At 44.7% G+C, this 22290-nt stretch overlaps 1 protein-coding gene across 21 annotated transcripts in view; it reads right to left on the reverse strand.

Moving 5' to 3' along the window:
• PTPRD (protein tyrosine phosphatase receptor type D) overlaps positions 1-22290 on the reverse strand; it is a 2576377-nt gene that overhangs the window by 316316 nt on the left and 2237771 nt on the right. For all 21 annotated transcript variants that reach the window (XM_086961360.1, XM_086961371.1, XM_086961369.1 and 18 more), the window contains one exon: positions 4344-4477. In XM_086961360.1, coding sequence (XP_086817486.1) covers positions 4344-4477 — 134 coding nt within the window. The remainder of the gene's footprint in view (positions 1-4343; positions 4478-22290) is intronic.

Here is a 22290-nt window from a genome sequence, read left to right on the forward strand (position 1 = left end):
GAACAGTCCAGCCCGAACTGCCAAGCCATGCCTTCCCTGGACCGGAAACAAGCTTCCGAGGACGTGAGTCCCTTGCTCACTTTGCCACTGGATTCAAGCAAGCCGGGCTGAAGACGGCTGGAATGCCAGAAAACAGTCCTCGGAAGCTTGTTTCCGGTCCAGGGAAGGCATGGCTTGGCAGTTCGGACTGGACTGTTCCCATGAGGCACAGGGTCAGACTGATTTGCATATAGCCATGTCTGAACTGGGGTGGCAGAGTGGGCTAAAGAACGGTGATGGATTAAACCCAGATCTTTTGACTGGGTGTGAGTGTTTGATTGGTTCAGATGCTCCGTCCATTACCACACCCTTTTGTACCGCTTTTGGCCGCCATAAGTGTGGCAGGGTATGCTCAGACGTGAGTCCCTTGCTTACTTTGCCACTGGATTCAAGCAAGCCGGGCTGAAGACGGCTGGAATGCCAGAAACCGGTCCTTGGAACCTTGTTTCCGGTCCAGGGAAGGCATGGCTTGGCAGTTCGGGCTGGACTGTTCCCATGAGGCACAAGGTCAGACTGATTTGCATATAGCCATGTCTGAACTGGGGTGGCAGAGTGGGCTAAAGAACGGTGATGGATTAAACCCAGATCTTTTGACTGGGTGTGAGTGTTTGATTGGTTCAGATGCTCCGTCCGTTACCACCCCCTTTTGTACCGCTTTTGGCCGCCATAAGTGTGGCAGGGTATGCTCAGACGTGAGTCCCTTGCTCACTTTGCCACTGGATTCAAGCAAGCCGGGCTGAAGACGGCTGGAATGCCAGAAACCGGTCCTCGGAAGCTCGTTTCCGGTCCAGGGAAGGCATGGCTTGGCAGTTCGGGTTGGACTGTTCCCATGAGGCACAGGGTCAGACTGATTTGCATATACCCATGTCTGAACTGGGGTGACAGAGTGGGCTAAAGAATGGTGATGGATTAAACCCAGATTTTTTGACTGGGTGTGAGTGTTTGATTGGTTCAGATGCTCCGTCCATTACCACCCCTTTTGTACCGCTTTTGGCCGCAATAAGTGTGGCAGAGTATGCTCAAACGTGAGTCCCTTGCTCACTTTGCCACTGGATTCAAGCAAGCCGGGCTGAAGACGGCTGGAATGCCAGAAACCGGTCCTCGGAAGCTTGTTTCCGGTCCAGGGAAGGCATGGCTTGGCAGTTCGGGCTGGACTGTTCCCATGAGGCAAAGGGTCAGACTGATTTGCATATAGTCATGTCTGAACTGGTGTGGCAGAGTGGGCTAAAGAACGGTGATGGATTAAACCCAGATCTTTTGACTGGGTGTGAGTGTTTGATTGGTTTGCTCATGCTCCGTCCATTACCAACCCCATATGTACCGCTTTTGGCCGCCGTAAGTGTGGTAGGGTATGCTCAGACGTGAGTCCCTTGCTCACTTTGCCACTGGATTCAAGCATGCCAGGCTGAAGATGGCTGGAATGCCAGAAACTGGTCCTCTGAAGCTTGTTTCCGGTCCAGGGAAGGCATGGCTTGGCAGTTCGGGCTGGACTGTTCCCATGAGGCAGAGGGTCAGACTGATTTGCATATAGCCATGTCTGAACTGGGGCGGCAGAGTGGGCTAAAGAACGGTGATGGATTAAACCCAGATCTTTTGACTGGGTGTGAGTGTTTGATTGGTTCAGATGCTCCGTCCATTACCACCCCCTTTTGTACCGCTTTTGGCCGCCATAAGTGTGGCAGGGTATGCTCAGACGTGAGTCCCTTGCTCATTTTGCCACTGGATTCAAGCAAGCCGGGCTGAAGACAGCTGGAATGCCAGAAACCGGTCCTCGAAAGCTTGTTTCCGGTCCAGGGAAGGCATGGCTTGGCAGTTCGGGCTGGACTGTTCCCATGAGGCACAGGGTCAGACTGATTTGCATATAGCCATGTCTGAACTTGGGTGGCAGAGTGGGCTAAAGAACGGTGATGGATTAAACCCAGATCTTTTGACTGGGTGTGAGTGTTTGATTGGTTCAGATGCTCCGTCCATTACCACCCCCTTTTGTACCAATGATGAAGCATGATATCATTTGGGGTGTGTGAGGGCGCCAAGATCAGGACACACTGTCCCCAGCTATCATAGTATTAGAACAACTGTAGTCTCATTCTCTACTTCTCTCTCATAGGAACAGTGACTCTTGGTCTAATCTTCAGGAGCACGAGTCACTGGACCTTCATTTAGCTCCTTGTCCCCTTCTCTCCATTTTTGTTGTGTCATTAGTGATTGGCCACGTTTTATTCCTGTAATTTTTGTTATACACTATGGTGAAACAAATGCCCGGAAAAAAAAACCTAATTTCTACAACAAAATGAAAGGTTATCGTTATTTATTTCTAAAATATAGTTTTACACATTAGACCTCTCAGACTATATTCTCTCTTGTAAATTCACCACTGAAAATAGTGCACATCCTCTCTGTTAGTTGAATAGTTTTGGGTAACTGAAGTGAGCTATGGTCCATCAGTTTAATGTAAAACCCTTGTGTACTGTAGAACTGTAGAAAACAGGAAAAATAGTAAAATAGCACAAGCACTGCTTACATGTCTTTTAGAAGTGTTAAGAGTGAGCTTAGCTGGATAAGAGAAAGCGTGAGAGGGGAGAGATCTTGGGGGTCTTTTGGAAAGACAACAGGCTCTGGGCTAAGCACATTTCTAATAGGAGATAATTCCAGAGACTAGATGTGAGGAGGAAGAAAGTTTTCTGAAGAGTCTAGACTTCTTCTGTTCTTTTGATTATCCAGACCGACATGAGCCGGCCCATGTGTATCCATGTCATATATATAATATTAACTGCATTGGAAGGACTAAATTGCTTCACAATTCAAGATTTTAAAAATGTTTGCTGATATGAACTTAACTCCAGTGCTGAATATATGGACATGATAATATTTGTCCCCGTTAGTTGATTTAGTAGCTTCTCCAGTCTAGTTTGGAATCCATAAAGGCATTCGCTATCTACCTCCAGAAGGCTGTAACAGTTGTTTACTGTTTTCTGACAGGAGAAGGAATGTCATATCTCATAATATTTTTAATCAAGCCAATAAAAGCATAGTTAATTTACATTTCAAATAAGTCATTTATTGATTGAAAGATTGTGTTACTGCATTACAATTGGAAATTAGGATCCATATTATGTTTTAATCAGTTACTATGAAATTTATTTTTAAATGACTCATAATATTACTTGTAAAATATGTACTTGTATAATAATGTCAGAGTGCAAAGCTACCAACACTGTCTCAACATGGGTTGTGCATTTATACTAGAACAAGAACGACGGTGGAACCTTCATTACAAATGCACCTAACCAAAATGACCAAAACAGTAATTTTCCCTTTAAATTAAGAAGAGGGACTTGTGTGCACACCGATAAGCACCCACCATCACAGTGCCAGTTCCATACAGAACTAACGTAATTTAAATCATAAGCACAGGTGCACCACATACACAAACTGTGAAAGCTGAATCACAGCCTTATTACAAAGAACTGGGAATAATGTCCAATTTTTTAGAAAACTTCTTTTTATTGTTCCAATGTGTAAGAAAGGACAGCTATGTTTTAATCAGTTGCTATGAAATTTATTTTTAAATGACTCATAATATTACTTGTAAAATATGTACTTGTATAATAATGTCAGAGTGCAAAGCTACCAACACTGTCTCAACATGGGTTGTGCATTTATCGAAAATTGACTTTAGTTAGAGAAACTCCCAAAATCACCCAAGTTTGTGCATAGTCTGCTTGGTGGCTGAGAGTTGGGCCACCAACAGAAAGGATGAGTCACGGCAACATCGAGATTATACATGCAAATTTTTTGTTTAAAACAGCAAATACATACTAAAATATGGTATACGCATTAATAAACAACAATAATGGTCAGTAAAATTAGATAAGTGCTCATGAGAAGTGGAGTAAGAAAATTATGTCAACAACAAATGTTGTCATCTCACAGAATAATAAGAGTAGAGGAAGTAAAATTGCCATTCCCTTTACCCTGTATACATCCCACCTATAACATCAAAGGAAGTAACGTCACATTACCTTTGCCATCGAAATATAACAGAATGTTGTTAAAAACTCTTCAAAAACAACAACAGCTAAACACACCTTACCAAGTCTTATTTTAAAATGAACATAGTCCTGATTGCTTGGCATTATCAATTATCCTTTCGGGAGAAGAGGAAACTGCGATACAGTAATCAGTGGTATCACATCCATTGTAATATCACAGGGCTTCCTTTGTAGGAAAACACTATTACTGATTCTGAAAAAGCACTGCAATGCAGCATAACAAAAATGCAACCAAAGAGTATCCTTTCTTACCTTCTCTACATTGTCTCCATCTTTGTAAACCAGTTCATAGCTTATGATAGATTCAGTCCGTGGGGGTGTCCAAGACAGTAATATGCTTGTTTCAGATTCAGGTTCTGCTTTAAAGTTAAGGGGCTGACTTGGAACTGGAAAAAAATAAACATGTCACATGTTACGAATTTTTGCCTTTTTTACTGTTTTTGTCTAGCTGCGTGTTAAGTATACAAATGTAGCTAGATATTTTTAACCTGGTCTAGAAGTATGGCTAAATATTGTATGTAATTTAAGTGTTCAGTCATTCTGTTGAAAATCATCAGGTCACCTCTGCAGTCACTTCAATTGGAAAATTGCTTTGCAAATATTGAGTTAAATAGCTGCTAATACTAGTACGGCAAACAAAAAGATCATTAATTCCAATGGATAGGATGGGTAAACCACAGGTGTTGCAAAGCAGGGACTCAAACACCAACATGTGGAAAATAATTGCCACAACCAGCTTCTTATCATGATGCCACTAGTCTGGACTCCATTCAGCAAACTTATTCAGATGACTTTGTGGTTTGACAGGTTCAATTCATTACCTTAAAAAACTATATGTGAGTTGCCATTTGACATTGTGCCTAGAGAGACTGTTCAGTATGGATACCAAGGCAACATATGACTAGATATATACAATCTTCTTTACCACACACAGGGCTACTGCTGCATACATGTGTATCATTTTCATCCAGAGTATACTACTTGCTACAATGTATTCATTTTGTTGGTGCAATATGAGTTTTCTCACCTACTGCAATCTCTTCATTGATAGGATAACTACCTTAGTCACAATCTACCTCGATGCCCATTGGTTTTCAACCCCTTGCAAAGGCCTTGTTCTTTCTGTGATGTTGCAACTCCCTAGCCACTCCTTTTTTCTACTCAGGGACCTCTCTAGTAAATAATTAGACGTTTGACTGCTCTGTAAAGTAAAACAGCGCCATACACTACATACAAATATTTGCAGTGTGGTTGAAAAACTGGTATGATTTTTAATCTATATATTTCCAGCATTGTGACAGTTCATGTATTGAAATATTAAAACATGCATGTTTGAAAGATTCACAAAAATATGACTATATTCTTTTAATATTTTGGTTTCCTTCAGAACGATCATGATTTTAGTTACATTGCATGCACAAAATGACCTTACCAGAAAATGCCCTTGCCCTTTCCAATGTGAATGTATGGGACCAAAACTGCCAACAAGGTGCACTGGTTGGTAATTTAACAGAGCCCAACAACCAAAAAGGGCAGTCCAAGAGCAGCACAGCTTCTGGATTGCTTCAATGGAAAGCCCACTCAATGCTTTATGTTGACAGCTTCTTCAATCCCATCCTTGGTGTAGTGTCATTTTTGATGTTGGCGCTCTGGTATCGTGGTCAGTTATTGTGTGAAGTGGTTGAATTTTATCAGCATTAGTCTCCTCTCATCCAAGGTCGGACTGGGACATAAAAATAGTCCCAGCACCAAAATAAAAGTGACCCCAATTAGCAAACCAGATAGCTCAAAAAGTGGCCCATATATGTAAATCAGACCAGTTTTTATCTTGTAAAGACACGCTGTATAGGTGTTCTACAAGGTATGGGAGACTGTATGCATTTTGTTTGCTGCAGGCAATGCTTGTGGTACTATCATGTAAATCAACTGTAAAATCTAGCCCAACTGGCCATAAAACAACTGCACAAACTGATCAAAAACCAGTCCACACATTGACCTGTCAGACCAGCGCTCCGAGCACTGCCTGATTGCCATATAGTCAAGTTCGACCTTGCTCTCATTCCCTGCTCACTTCTGCTTCCTTCAAGCCCAACAAACCTTGCTGAAAATACTATAGTGGGTATGAGAGCACTCATAATGTGTACAGTGTCTACCACAAACCTATATTAAAAAAAGACTGCGGATGGAAAGGAACTACAAGCCTACAGAACATACACTACTGGGCGTGAAACGGCATTGCTTAAAAAAAATTAAAATAATGTGTTGATAATGCCCTTCTTGTTATTATCGAAAGAAATCTCTGTAAATCCATGCTTCCTGTAGAGCCACATAATGCCAGTGTTATTAAGTGCCCGTCTACTGTTGAGAAGTTTGTTTACATTGATAAAAGCATCTATTATTACTGAAAAAGGTATCCGCCAGAGGACACCAAACATTGTTAGCGTAGTGCTAAACAGCAAAATGAAGAGTTAACACTCAAGCGTGCGAGAGAAAGAAAATGGACGGCCAATTCACAATACCTGTAACATTTATTAGCTTTTTCATCTAACAATAGGCCGCGGGATTAGAAAAGGCTCTCAGAAGTACCGTGCTTCTGTCAGTTCTTCATAATGAACAATAATTCTATCTCCAGAGATTCAATGAACTTTGCAGAAAGGTATTTCACTGTTACGCATCTGCCCAGTCCTGCGGTCAAGGCCATTGCTAATCTGAGCACGCAGACTGCCAGCACGCCCCATCATCTTTTGTTGCTGTGCTTATTAGCATGATAAATGAGTTCTGAAAGATTTCCCTGCATTTGCGTCTTCCAAAGATCACTGCAAACTGCGGAGATGTTCAGCGGAACAGAAAATTAATAAAATGCCATCAAAATAGGTGCAGAGTTTACCCTGCGGAATTCCACCAACTTTTCAGACTTGACACCTCATGCAGCCAGAGTTCTGTGCGAAGGTAATGCATTATTTATTGTAAATCGGCAATGCACTAAAACAATGTGTGTACAACAAAAGGGCCTTCCCCTGCAGCCCTAAATAACAAGCGCTGGCAAAACCGATAGGTCTGAACTTGGGAACAATGCTATTTTTTTTATTTACTTGTTTTTTGCAAACCTATGTGATAGGCATTTCAAGTGAGAAAGTGATATAAAATAAAATACCACCGTCTAAAATGTATGTTCATGTTTGCAAATAAAAGAAATAAACAAGCATTTACAATGCAACGGTCTCGCCTTTGCAAAAGTTAGAACTATTGGCATTGTAAATGTCAAACTTTTAATTTATGTGTTGGTTTTGAAAACAGATAAATAAATGGCATTGACATTTACAATGCCAATAACTTAATCTCTCGCAAATGCGAGACCTATTGCATTTCGCTGCCTGTGCAAGAAAAGTGTGGGGTGCAGGAAGAGATACAACAGGATGCATGCATATTCCTCTAACAAGTGTAGTGCATAAAGGAATGAGCGGATATGGGAGAGGCACAGGGCAGCAGGCGGATGGGGTTGCTGGGGCCGAGAGTGCAGAGGGTGCATAGAGTGGGCAATTCAAGCACATAGCACAGCAAATGTTAAAAGAGTGGGTGGAATAGCAAGCAATGAGCAGGGGTACGGCGGAAGGGAAATGAAAGTTTGTTAGTAACTACCTGCAATATCCGCTGATTGTCAATCAGTTACTGCTGCAGCATGTACCGCTGAGACCGGCGTTGGGTCTCCTGGGAGACCCTCAGATGAGACTTCAGCCATGATGATGACTGCGGGTCACTAGATGCTTCCTCCGGGAATGGAAACTCTCAGGATGCTGCTACAGCATTCTCTGGACCAGTCACGTTGCCTGAGGCTGGTCACAGGGCTTGTCCCTACCAAGACCCCAGGCTCGGGCGTTTCTGGGGTGGCCATTGTGGGTGTGATTGGTCAGCGAACACTCCTGCTGTACTCCTTACACTCTACCTCACAAAAGAACGGAAAGTTAAGGAAGCTGCTGAGGTTTTCTGTAGATTTGCCATGATGGTTACTCATTGGTCTCAGGATTTTGTCTTGTTAGGTCCGAAAAATCAGGAAGTTGATGAGATGCTTCCTGGTTGGCCCTGTAGGTTGATGTAGGCCTCTTTAAATTTGGTCTAAGGGGTCTAGAAGCTAAGGAGGCTGTGGGGGTCCTGCCTGGGTGGGCTAGGTAGACTTAAGCAGGATGTTCAGCCTATTACAGTCACTCTTTTCCTCACAGGGTCAGCAAAGTTCAGAAAGTTGTTTTGCCTTCTCTGGTTCGGGTTCTGAAGCCTGCAACCTGCAGTAAGTTGGGCTGTGTATGAAAGCCGAGGCCGGTCTTCCCGACAGGAAGCCGGCGGGGGTCTCCTGCTCAGCAGTAACTTGTGAGGCCAGTTTCTGCAGCCTTTCCAATGGGACAAGATCTGAAGAGTGCAGGGAGCTGCTGAGAAGTGTCTGTGTTTGTTGTGAAAGTTGAGGCGTGTCTCCCTCTCTTCCTCACTGAGCCAGGAAAGTTTAGGAAGGGCTGGGGCGTCTCTGGGTCAGCAGTAAGTGTTGAGGCCGGTGACCGGGTCCTACCTCAGGGTCCGAGGCCTCGGGGGTCACTGTATTCGCGGCCTTCCCCGGTGCGGCCTGAGGCTAGCTGTCTTTCCATCGGTCGGTCCCTCCAGGAAGCTGCCGGGGCCTGCTCTGGTAACTTGATCGTAATGCTATGAGGAGTTATAAGGCTGCTGCCTCATCTTGCCTTATGGAAAAAGCAGCCTGAGCGCCTACTGCCTGGAGAGGGGGCACATCCCTAACAGATGGTCACTATGTATTGTGTGCGTTTTTCATAAGCGGTAAGTCCTACAAGGTATTGTCTAGTGCTGAGTGAGCTCCTCTGTATGTAGTGAGGCAGAGAACTCCACAGTGTACTGCCTCAGACAGACAGACAGACCTCTAGTTATATACTGAGCAACCCAGAAAGAGCTCTTATCATACACTGACTGGGAAAGAGAGTGCACACACCTCTTGACAAATAGGGAAAGTTCCCATAATTTACTGACTGATGCAGGTAGCGCTCCTCTCCCCCCATCATCTGATATTGACTTAGAAAAAGAGCTCTCAGGATGTACTGGTGGAGACAAAGCAAGCTCCTTTAATATACTGAAAGAGAACTCGCCTAGTGTCACGGAGGCAGCCAGATATCCCTTATTGTATTGACTTGGCTGAGACATACAAAGCTCCTACAATCTCATAGGCCATTCAGAGAAAGAAAGAGATCACATCAGTGAAATGAAAACTTGTTTTCGTGTAGCACTTCTACCACAGGTAATTAATTTACCGACCTCAGAAAGATGAGCCACTCTTGTCAGGATCGGAACTCATGACGTGCAGATAATAGTCAGCATGTAACTCAGGCATTCAGCTGGTTTGGAAGAAGGGTGTTACTATGCCCCGATTACGTGTGTTCCAGAAAGCGGGATGGAGGAGGGCTGTGGGCAGAGGGGAGGCGAGAGCGGGACGGAGGAGGGCTGCGGGCAGAGGGAAGGGGGTGAGGCGAGCGGAGCCGAGCAGTGAAAACTTGTTTTCGTGTAGCACTTCTACCACAGGTAACTCATTTACCGACCTCAGAAAGATGAGCCACTCTTGTCAGGATCGGAACTCGTGACTTGCAGATAATAGTCAGAATGTAACTCAGGCATTCAGCTGGCTTGGAAGAAGGGTGTTACTATGCCCCGATTACGTGTGTTCCAGAAAACGGGACGGAGGAGGGCTGCGGGCAGAAGGAAGGGGGAGGCAAGAGCGGGACGGAGGAGGGCTGCGGGCAGAGGGAAGGGGGGAGGTGAGAGCGGGACGGAGGAGGGCTGCCGGCAGAGGGAAGGGGGGAGGCGAGCGGAGCCGAGCAGCTCCAGAAAGAGTCGAAGTACGGTGGGGGAAGACTGGGGGCAACAACACAAGAACAAAGAGCATAAGTTACCTGCTGATCGTTACATGCAGCACAGGAACACACCAGAAACATGCTTTCGTTCTGGGACACAGGATCCAACACCACCATCTTTCTCCGAGGCTATGCAGAAATGCCTCGGAGAAACGCAGCCTCATTTTGGGATTCGGGTGCATGTTTTGCTTTCTCTCCTCTTCCCATTGGCTGGAAGGTACAATTACAGCCAATGGGAAGAGGAGAGAAAGAAAAGAAAAAGAAAGTTAAAAACACCCCCCGGAATCCCAAAAAGACCGGGCTTGAACGGAGTGATGCCCCTCTCCTTCAATGGCTGGCCTCCGTTTAGGAGAAGAGGGGCGGGTTCAAGCCCCTACTCTAGGAGACATAAGATCTCTCCCTGCGACTGCGCAAACGCAGCCTATGCAGGTCTCGACCTAAAAATGAACTGTTACATGAATTGGAATCAGAAATTGGCCTAATAGCCTGGGCGCTGAAGCAGACTACATTTTGGACAGATGTGCAAAGTCAAAATGGCGTCATTCATAGTGAAGGGAATCTGTAGTTGAAGAAGGCCTGACCCACTACTGCATGCTGAGTGTAGGGTATGGTAGGCGGATGCAAAATGTGAATGGCACTTTAATAAATATTCAAGTATGATAATCACGGAGCAGGAAAAAGAGACTTATGACATACTTGAGCACAGTCGGGCAGTTCCGTTTCAAGGCGAATTAACTCTATGCATTGCGATTGCAGCAGCAATCATTGAAAAAAAAAGCTGTGAAGAGCAGAAACCACATAAAAGGGAAAGACTTTCTGGGCCAGAGGACGCATTAAACGGCAGACCATCAGGCTTCAGTAAGTCTCTTTTTCAACATAAATGGGAATACAGTGTGCTTACAATAACAGAGTAAATTAAACATATATACAAACCCAATTTGGGCAACATATGTAGTATTGGGGATTGGCGGAACCCATTACTTTGGGTGGTTAGCTGTGTTTATGGGGAAACAGCCTCCCCCTCCCATTTTCCTTGCCATTTGACTCAATATGGCCACTGACAGGGAGAATTGGAGGATACAGGAAGGAAAAGCACTTTTTTCTGGACAATCACAACGGTCCACTGCAAACAGTAATAAAAATGAGGATGAAACTAAGGATGTTACACTATTGGATCACTTAAACAAGCATTAGAAATGCAATAGGTCTCGGATTTATTTGAGTTAGAGGTGATGGCATTGTAAATGGCAATGTTGTTTATGCATGTGTTATGGAGTGTATGCATGTGGTGTGTAGTAGAAATATGTGGGTTGTATTGGAATTGTATAAATGGTGGTATGCTGCACTTTAGATGAATATGTTTAAAAGTAAAGTGCACCATACTGCGATTGCTACAATAGTTAATTGTGGATGCATTAACAATTGATGTGTGCACTGATGGCTGGTGGTGTGTGTGCCTGTAGAAATTGTGCACTGATGGCTGGTGGTGTGTGTGCTTGGTGGAAGCGTGCACTGCCGGCTGGAGGTGTGTGTGCTTGGTGGAAGCGTGCACTGTTCGCTGGTGGTGTGTGTGCCAGGTAAAAGCGTGCACAGGCGGCTGGATGTGTGTGTGCCTGGTGAAAGCGTGCACTGATGTCTGGTGTTGTGTGTCTGGTGGAAGCCTGCACTGACAGCTGATGGTGTTTGTGCCCGGTGAAAGCGTGCACTGACAGCTGGGCTGGTGGTGTTTGTGCATGGTGAAAGTGTGCAGTGATGGCTGGTGGTGTGTGTGTGTGGTTGTGTGTGTGGTTGCGTGTGTGGTGGTGAGTGTGTGATGGTGTGTGTGGTGGTGAGAGTGGTGTGTGTGTGTGTGGTCTTATGTGTGTGGTCTTATGTGTCTGGTTTTATGTAAGTGGGTTTATGCGTGTGGTCTTATGTGTCTGGTTTTATGTATGTGGTTTTATGTGCGTGGTCTTATGTGTGTGGTCTTTTCCTGCGCACTCACTCTTACTCTGCAGTCATTATGCACTCAGTCTGCACTCACTCTGCAGTTATTCTGCACTCACTCTCATTCTGTACTCATTCTGCACTCACTCACACTCTGCACTCATTCTGCACTCATCTGCACTCACTCACACTCTGCGCTCACTCTGCACTCACTCTCACTCTGCACTCACTCTCACTCTGCAATCATTCTACACTCACTGGCACCCACTCACACTCTGCACTCACTCTCACCCTACACTCATTCTCACTCTGCACTCACTCTCACTCTGCACTCACTCACACTCTGCACTCACTCACACTCTGCAGCACTCACTCACACTCTGCAGCACTCACTCACACTCTGCAGCACTCACTCACACTCTGCTGCACACACTCTCACTCTGCACACACACTCACTCTGCACACACTCTCACTCGGCACACACTCTCACTCTGCACTCCATCTCACTCTGCACTCCCTCTCACTCTGCACTCCCTTTCACTCTGCACTCACTATCACTCTGCCGCACTCATTCTCACTCTGCACACACTCTCACTCTGCACACACTTTCACTCTGCAGCACACACTCTCACTCTGCAGCACACACTCTCACTCTGCAGCACACACTCTCACTCTGCAGCACACACTCTCACTCTGCAGCACACACTCTCACTCTGCAGCACACACTCTCACTCTGCAGCACACACTCTCACTCTGCACACACTCTCACTCTGCACACACTCTCACTCTGCACACACTCTCACTCTGCACACACTCTCACTCTGCACACACTCACTCTGCACACACTCACTCTGCACACACTCACTCTGCACTCACAAGAAATCCCGATGTGAACAAATATCAGATATGCGCCCTCTCCAGAATAAATATTCCTGTATAAATGGTTTTAAAATAATTTCTGTACATGGTTGTTACAACAATGGCATTTTAGTAGCTCGTCGGATGCTTGAACTAAGTCTTAATTTCTGTAATCTTTTCGCCTACTCACGTCTCTCCCTTCCTTCTTTATGGAAATAAAAACTAGCGGCCATGAGCTAGAGTGACTTCAGAGCGTGCGCCGCCAACACGAGACCGACGTCACACCAACGGCCATGACTGTGAGGCCAGTCTCGATATCCATTAATTTGGAAGGGAGAGTTGCTGTGCGTGGTCTTATGTGTGTGGTCTTTTCCTGCGCTCTCACTCTTACTCTGCAGTCATTCTGTACTCAGTCTGCACTCACTCTGCAGTTATTCTGCACTCACTCTCATTCTGCACTCATTCTGCACTCACTCACACTCTGCACTCATTCTGCACTCATTCTGCACTCACTCACACTCTGCACTCACTCTGCACTCACTCTCACTCTGCAATCATTCTGCACTCACTCACACTCACTCACACTCTGCACTCACTCTCACTCTGCACTCACTCTCACTCTGCACTCACTCACACTCTGCACTCACTCACACTCTGCACTCACTCACACTCTGCAGCACTCACACTCTGCAGCACTCACACTCTGCAGCACTCACACTCTGCACACACTCTGCACTCACTCACACTCTGCAGCACTCACTCTAACTCTGCAGCACTCACTCTCACTCTGCAGCACTCACTCTCACTCTGCACACACTCTGCACTCACTTAAATTCTGCAGCACTCACTCTCACTCTGCACTCACTCTCTCTCTGCACTCACTCTGCACACTCTGCACACACTCACTCACACTCTGCAGCACTCACACTCTGCTGCACACACTCTCTCTCTGCACACACACATACTCTGCACACACTCTCACTCTGCACTCCCTCTCACTCTGCACTCCCTCTCACTCTGCACTCCCTCTCACTCTGCACTCACTATCACTCTGCAGCACTCATTCTCACTCTGCACACACTCTCACTCTGCACACACACTCACTCTGCACACACTTTCACTCTGCAGCACTCACTCTCACTCTGCGGCACACACTCTCACTCTGCAGCACACACTCTCACTCTGCAGCACACACTCTCACTCTGCAGCACACACTCTCACTCTGCAGCACACACTCTCACTCTGCACACACTCTCACTCTGCACACACTCTCACTCTGCACACACTCACTCTGCACACACTCTGCACTCACAAGAAATCCCGATGTGAACAAATATCAGATATGCGCCCTCTCTGGAATAAATATTCCTGTATAAATGGTTTTTAAATAATTTCTGTACATGGCTGTTACAACAATGGCATTTTAGTAGCTCATCCGATGCTTGAACTAAGTCTTAATTTCTGTAATCTTTTCGCCTACTCACGTCTCTCCCTTCCTTCTTTATGGAAAAAGAAACTAACGTCCACGAGCTAGAGTGACTTCGGAGCGCGCGCCGCCAACACGAGACCAACGTCACACTAACGGCCATGACTGTGAGGTCAGTCTCGATATCCTCTAATTTGGAAGGGAGAGTTGCTGCGCTTCTCAGTACCTCTGCAATACCGGCCCCTCTCCGGAGCAAAAATGTAATCTGAATAGTGAGTACCGGCACCTTTAGATTTCCATGTATTGTATTGCATTTATATAGCGCTTACTACCCTCGACAAGGCGTCGAAGCGATTTATTTAAATCACTGACATGCCCATTTAATTACGAGAGAGAACATTTCCCTTCAAATGCCAATCGGCAATGCTTGTATGCACGTTGTAAGAGGGCTGTGCTATTTGAACAAAGTCTAAAGCTGGCAAATTTATGTTTAGACTACTTCGTATGGTTTCCACTGTAAGGCGGACCTAGTCTCCCTCCCCTACATGCACGAACAAACAACATGCAAATACCACAAATAAGATTTGCCACTTTCTGCAGCTTTACGCATGAGGACTTTAAAAACAATCCTCTGCCGCTCCGCTCTGCTCGCCTGGTGCGGCTTTCCACGCCAACGCTGCGGTCACCAGCGGCGGCGGCTCTACTGTTTCCCGAAGTTTGTGTCCGTGTCCCGGGCAGCAACTCGTACCAGCTCCAGACTTCCTGCATACACCTCTGGCGGTGACGGCGGCTCAGTCGCCTGCACCTCCTCCTGCCACAAGCAGTTCTGTCACGTCTCCGAAGGCAAGTATCCTCAGTAATTTTTCGAGTACTTACATTCCATATACCACATTCGGTGGGAGAGAGGGAGGAAAGGATCCCTGCTGCAACTCGCGGCGGCTTCAGTCGATCAGTAGATTTTACACCCAAGCCGTGGAAGTCAACGTGCATCCCATGGAGACCATAATCAGGCCAGTCAGTACATAAACACTCTGGGTGACGTGATACTTCTCAGAAGAAACACTGCACGGCAGGACGGAAAGAAAGATTGGTTCCCCACAGCCCAGCCGCAAACAAACACTGTTCCTTGAAACTTTACACTGCACGTTCAAGGAAATGTCAGACTGAAGTCAAGCTTTGGCCGGGAGGTGGCATGCACACACACACACAGCAGAGAAAAAAAGAAACTTGAGACTGATGCACGCACGCCCAGCATCTGTCTTCAATTACCGCGGGTCCTGACAGCTGGTAATTGAAGAAATATGCCCTTCTGCTGCGCGTGTCCGCACAGAATATGCACTAGGCGGAGCAACTCTAACGCCTATGGCCTATTGCGTGCGCTCTTGTAAAAACACACGCATGCGAGGGCCAATTGCCATGCAGCTGGCAACAAAAACCAGCAAAAATCACGAGCTTTCTGGAATTCGGTAGGTACAATTTTCAAAGTCCTCAGAAAAGGACTCTTAATGCAAGCCCACTCCATGGGAGGTAGGCTGAGCCCTAAAAAGTTGCGATTATTAACGAACATTTAACTTTCTAAACGGCAGGAGGTCACTTCATTACAGAATTACTTAGACAATAAAAAATATTCCCAGAGGGTGAGTGGACGTTCTGATCGTGATAAAGGAAACTGAAAACATCATGGATTGGCTAGAAACAAGACCAGATCATAAAAAGGAAGTTATTGGTAAATGAATGAAATATTGGAAGAAATAAAATTGTGCAAGTTCTGGGAAGTTTATGAAAGGAGCCATATTTTGAAATTCAATAAGAAATATAACTCCCTTTATTGAGAAGAAGGAATAAATCAGGACCAGACTAGTATCAGAGTTGCAAAGGAACCAGAACTTAGGGAAGCAATTTGCCAATGGAGAGGCAACTACAAAGAACATATAACAATAACCTTCCCTTTCTGGAATTCGGTAGGTACAATTTTCAAAGCCCTCAGAAAAGGACTCTTAAGCCACGCCCACTTCATGGGACGTAGGCTGAGCCCTAAAAAGTTGCGATTATTAACGAACATTTAACTTTCTAAACGGCAGGAGGTCACTTCATTGCAGAATTACTTAGACAATAAAAAATATTCCCAGAGGGTGAGTGGACGTTCTGATCGTGATAAAGGAAACTGAAAACATCATGGATTGGCTAGAAACAAGACCAGATCATAAAAAGGAAGTTATTGGTAAATGAATGAAATATTGGAAGAAATAAAATTGTGCAAGTTCTGGGAAGATTATGAAAGGAGCCATATTTTGAAATTCAATAAGAAATATAACTCCCTTTATTGAGAAGAAGGAATAAATCAGGACCAGACTAGTACCAGAGTTGCAAAGGAACCAGAACTTAGGGAAGCAATTTGCCAATGGAGAGGCAACTACAAAGAACATATAACAATAACCTTCCCTTCCTCCAACAAGAATAAGGGGAAGAGAAAGCAGATGTGGTGGAAGCAAAGGAAGAGGAACATCACTAGCAACCCCTGTGGGATTGAACAAGAGGGGCAAATCCCACAAACATTGATGGAAAGGGTAAATAAAACTATCATTAATTTATCTACTAAACACCCACTTCAGATGAGGAGATGGTTCTGAAACTTGGTTTGTCTTTTTGCCATACTATGAAATTTGGCTGTGTGCAAACTAGAATAGACCTTCTTAAACTAGTACGGAAACTGACACTGAATCTCAAGAAACACTTTTTTATCCAAAATCGGAACTGGTATTGAAAACAAGACCATGGCAGTACCAGAGAAGTACAACGTGAAAATATGTGTGGTTGGTTTGCTTACAACACTGAACAAATTGGAGAGTGCTACTGGGATTGATGACATGATGAATTGGAAAGAACAAGGCTTATTAGAAGAAGAATATTAAATATGACTTTCCACACATCCCAATGCTTTATCTCTAACCTAAAATACACAAAGATGAAAAACAATCCACCAAGTAGGCCTATTGTTTCATCTATTGAAAGCCTTCTTGAGAACAATTTATAGATTTGTAGACCAAGTCATCAGACGCTGTGTGTCAGCCTTACCATCATGTGTGAGAGACACAAACGATTGCATAACTAAAATAGATGATATAACAGAGGGACAGCGTAATTTATTAATGACACTTAATGTAACATCTTTATATACTAGCATTAAAAATGAGAACTGTTGGACTTGGCCCTTTTTGCAGGGTCATCCCTGAACTTTTTGCTTTCCTCCTCTATTTTATCTGACCTGTTGTTGGTTGCTTTATGACTCTGGCCACTTTACCACTGCTGATCAGTGGTAAAGTGCATATGCTCTTCCTATTGTACATTGATGTATTGATTAGTGATTCCATGATTGGCTGGTTTGGTTTACCTGTCAGACCCTAGTACAGTGCACCAGGAGTGCCCAGGGCTGGTAACCCAAATGCTTCCGGTGGGCTTGCAGCTCTAGTTGTGCCACCCACAGAAGCATCCTGTAAAAGTGTGTCTAAGGTCTGCCATTGCAGAGCCTATGTGCAGTCTTGTACTGCCATGTTGACTGAGCAAGTGCACCCACTTGCCAATCCCTATACCTTCCCTTTTCTTCATATCAGACATCCCTATGGTAGGCCCAAGGGCAGGGTGCATTGCAAGTATAAGGTAGGACAAGCCCTGATGTGCGTGGCATGTCTTAACCACATCGCTGCTTGAGAGATTTTCCTCCTGTGCTGGAACTCATGTATTCCCATTGTTCATGATGAGCTCAGCTCGTCATGAGCACAGGAGCACTGTACTGCATGATGAGCTGAGCTCGTCATGAGCATGGAAGGGGTTAATAGTGAATTACAGCCATTTTCGTTTTTCACTATTGCAAGGCTAGCTGTTCTCCATAGGCCAGAATGGGCAGTTAGATTATTACATCTTATAATCCTAACTGACTGAGGGAACATGGTAGAAATTCGAGTTTAGTATGCCAGAACACAGAATGATAAAATACATCTTTTAGTGAAGTTGGTTTTATCATTCTGTGTTTAAAAATACCACTTTTAGAAAGTAGGTATTTTCTTGTCTAACTATCCAAAGCCTGCCTCTGCTAGGTTGTGTATTCCTTGTCTGGAGTTTGAGTGACAGGGCTGGCGGATTCCAGGAGACACAATCAGTCAGCCCAGTGGTGAATAGATAGATCTGCATCTAGATGGGTGGGAGGAGTTGCACCTGGGACCTGAATAGGGCTGTGCCTGCCTTCCACAATGCTGGCTCCACCTCCTGTGGTGCGGCTGATGTCTTTGCCGTGCCCTGTGAAAGAAGAGAAGGAATCATGTCAACAAAGTGCTCCATGGCTGTGCTTTCCCTCCACAATGCTGGCTTCACCTCCCGTGGGGCGTCTGATGCTTCTGCCCTGCACTGTGAAAGGAAAGAAGGAGTCTTGTAAACAGAGTGCTCCAGAACTGGTTTGGACTGGGCAAAGGCCCCTCGGCCCTCAGAGGACAAAGGATTTTGGAGTATAAATATTGGGACCCTGATCTCAAGAAATTTGATCACTTTTGGACAAACAAGAAGAAACCTTTGCTGAGGAAAGGAACCTGAAGAAACTGAGGAGAGACTATCCCAAAGCTGAAGTGCTGCTTGGGGGATTGGCCTGCAGTGGTTGCCTGACTGCCAAAGGAAGGAGAAAGGAACTTTGTGTACTTTATTTTCAACTTGTAAGGATCTCCAAGGGCTTGGAACAGTGCTTGCCTCATGCTGAAGTCACAGGGATACAGACTTCAACTCCAGCTCCCCATAGTTCTTTGGAAGTGCCTGCTGCTGTATTGGGGCCTTCTGAGGGACTGCGTGTCGCAAGGAGCTGGAAGCGCAATGAAGGAGAAGCGTGTTGGAAGGAGCTGCTGCTGCTGTCGCAGCTCCGAAGGAGGGTGTCATCGCTATAGCTGTCGTATTGCACCGCATCGAGAGAAGCGTCTCGCAATGAAGAGGAAGCATGTCACTGCTGCTGCCGCCGCAACTCCAAGGGTGGGCGACACCGCTGTAGCTGTAGTATTGCACCGCATCGAGAAAAGTGTCTCGCAACGAGGAAGAAGCGTGTCGCCGTTGGTGCTGCTGCCGTCGCATCTTCAATGTCGGCGCCGTAGCTGTCGTATTACACCACATTGAGGAAAGCGCCTCACATCCCCTTAGAAGCGAACCGACGTCAGAGCTGCTGCCGTCGCATCTTGGATGTCGCCGCTGTAGTTGTTGCATTGTGCGGAAGCTTCTCGCAAACGTCGGAGAAGAGTGTCATAGCGAGGCTGTTGCTGTCGAATCGTTGAACAAGGGTGTCGCCGCTGTAGTTGACGCATCGAATCGAGACTTCTCGCATCATCGGAGAAGCGTGCAGCATCTTTATTTCTTTGCACCGGAACTGTGCTGCTTTTCCATCACAGCATCATTACTTGGTGTGGAAGCGCAACGCATCATAAGGTACATTGACGCAGTGTCGCATCTTAAGAACTGAACTTAACTAAGCTAAAACTACAATTTTAAAGTATAGTAGTGTCGTTTTTTGTGGCCTTGTGTTAAGTCTATATAAAGAATACTTATTTTTAATATACAACTGTGTGGTGTCCATCTGTAGTGTCCATTACTGTATGTGGTCACAAATGCTTTACACATTGCCTCTGAGATAAGCCTGTCTGCTCGTGCCAAGCTACCAAGGGGGTGAGCAGGGGTTATTTTAGGAGTATACCCCCTTACCCTGACTAGAGGCAAGGGTCCCTATTTGTCACAAGTACTTACCTGTGCCAACTAGAGACCCCCAAATCTAACAAGTACGAATTAGGAGCAATAAAAAAATTTCTCCAGGAGACACCTATATGATTTCTATCACATACGAATATACTGTTGGAAATCGCAAAATAATGTTTAGAAAACAATGTCTTCATGTTTAATAACATTCTATATAGACAAAAATAGGGGGCTGCCGTGGGCACTAGTTATGTCCCAAGTTACGTCGGGCTCATGATGGACTGGTAGGAAAAACAAGTGTCCATTACAGAGGAGAAACATGAGGGGTTTGATCATGTGGCACTATGGCTTCAGTATATAGGTGACCTGTTTAATATCTGGCAAGGAACGCAGGACATTGCGGAGAAAATTGTTGAAAGTCTGAACAATACTTTACAATTTAAAATGAACATCAGATATTAGTAACAGCAAAATCCCTTTCTTGGATGTTCAGATTCACAAAGGGGAGGGTATAATTATTACTATTCAGAAAACCAACAGCAGGTAATACTATTCTCCATGCCAGTAGTGATCACCCAGAATCCCTGAAATTGAGTATCTCTTATGGAGATCTCTTTTTACATGCAGGAAGTGTAAAGCATGAAGAAATGGTGAAATCACAACACAATAGTCTATTCCGTATGGCGCTGGTGAAAAAATTATCATTTAATTCTGAACGGTAACTTTAACTTTGTGATTTATGTTTTAGAATGTCCATGTAAAATTTTTTTATCTCGGAAGCACCACCCATCCAGTAAGAAAACATATTTTGTAACATATGAGAGCCATGGATAATAACGATAAGCACTACACTGTCGTACAGCATTTTGCAGAGTTTCTTTTTGGTAACAGGAACATGCTGAACTATTTTGCGATTGAGCACAGTTAGAGAGAACCAAGAGGAGGAAATAGAACCCTTATGTTGTGAAAGAAAAAGTCCAAATATATTATTGATTTAGGATCCAGAATTTTGAAGGCATTTAATATAAAAGAAGAGCTTAATATTCACATGAGTAGTGGTTACATTGATTGATGTGTCCATATCTGCCTCACAGATGGAATGCAGATTCTAAATCTGGTCACGGTTTGAATGGTTTTTAATCTTTTTTTCACACAAGAAGAAGAGGAAGTGGTTCTCGCTAAAGATGGCGAGAAAGTGTTAGCCAGAAGGTCTACACCCTTACCCTTTTCTTATTTTTCCAGTTAACTGGACTACTGAATCCCATCAGATAAACATTACCCTTATTTTGTTTCTGAGAGATTATATTTTGCATAAAATGTTATATGTGACCTATTTGGTGAACTTGCCCACTAGGGGTAAATGTGGTCACTAAACTTTTTGAATCTGATGAGCATTGGGAAATTTGTCTGCTTTACATAAACCTTTGCAGAACATCTCGTGTGCATCTAAATACATGGAATTGGTTAATATCAAAGCCCACTGGGGGCTTAATTTGATAATGTATTATACAAGGATATGCAAAGAATAATGAACATTCAACACTAGAGATGATTGTATATGTAACTGCATATGTCCACAGGAACTTCTATATAAAATTAAACAAGCATTGGCATAGCCAATAGGTCTCGCCTTTGGGACCATATAAGTATTTAGTTATGTAGCACAATTTACTTGGTGCAACAATATTAACTGTTGCATGGTTAAACACTTACAGGGCCCCAAAGGCAAGACCTATTGGCTGTGCCAATGCTTGTTGTTAAAACTATGAGGAATACATAATATCTTTTGAAGTAAGCAGCTCTTTTCGATCATCGACAGTGGTGCTGAAAACCCAGGTACAGTGTGCTGTTTTACAGTCAGGTGGGAAGTTTGGGCCCGAAAATGCATTTAAAAATATCTGTACAAAGTTCGAGAATGTTGAGCCAGCGCCGCAACTTGTACCTGCGCTTCAAGTGCTTATTTTGAGGCACTGATCAGTGCCATTTGCGGAGGTAAAGTAAAGGGTTGACATAAGAAGAAAAGGAGTAGAGGTATGGAGGAAGGAGGAAGGAGTGCGGAGAGATGGTGGAGAGAGATTAAATGAAGGGCAGTGGAAGAGGGAGGAAGGCAGGGCTAGAAACGAGAGAGAAAAATGAACACTGGGGTGGGTAACTGCGAGGCTGAATATGAGAGGCAGAGGAGACATAAAAAGGAGAGAGAGAAGCAAAGAGGGAAGTAGAGAGGGAGTGAGCGGCGGATAGGGGAGGGGTGGAAAGTAGGGTTGTGGTGTAGAGGGCAGGCGGAAAAGACAAGATGAAGAGGGAGGGTGGAGACAGGAAATGTGAGAGAGTCAAGATGAGAGGAATGTGGACAGGGTGGGGAGAGAATGAATGA

Source organism: Lissotriton vulgaris, chromosome 3_1 (genome assembly GCF_964263255.1).
Source record: "Lissotriton vulgaris chromosome 3_1, aLisVul1.2, whole genome shotgun sequence".
NCBI lineage: Eukaryota > Metazoa > Chordata > Amphibia > Caudata > Salamandridae > Lissotriton > Lissotriton vulgaris.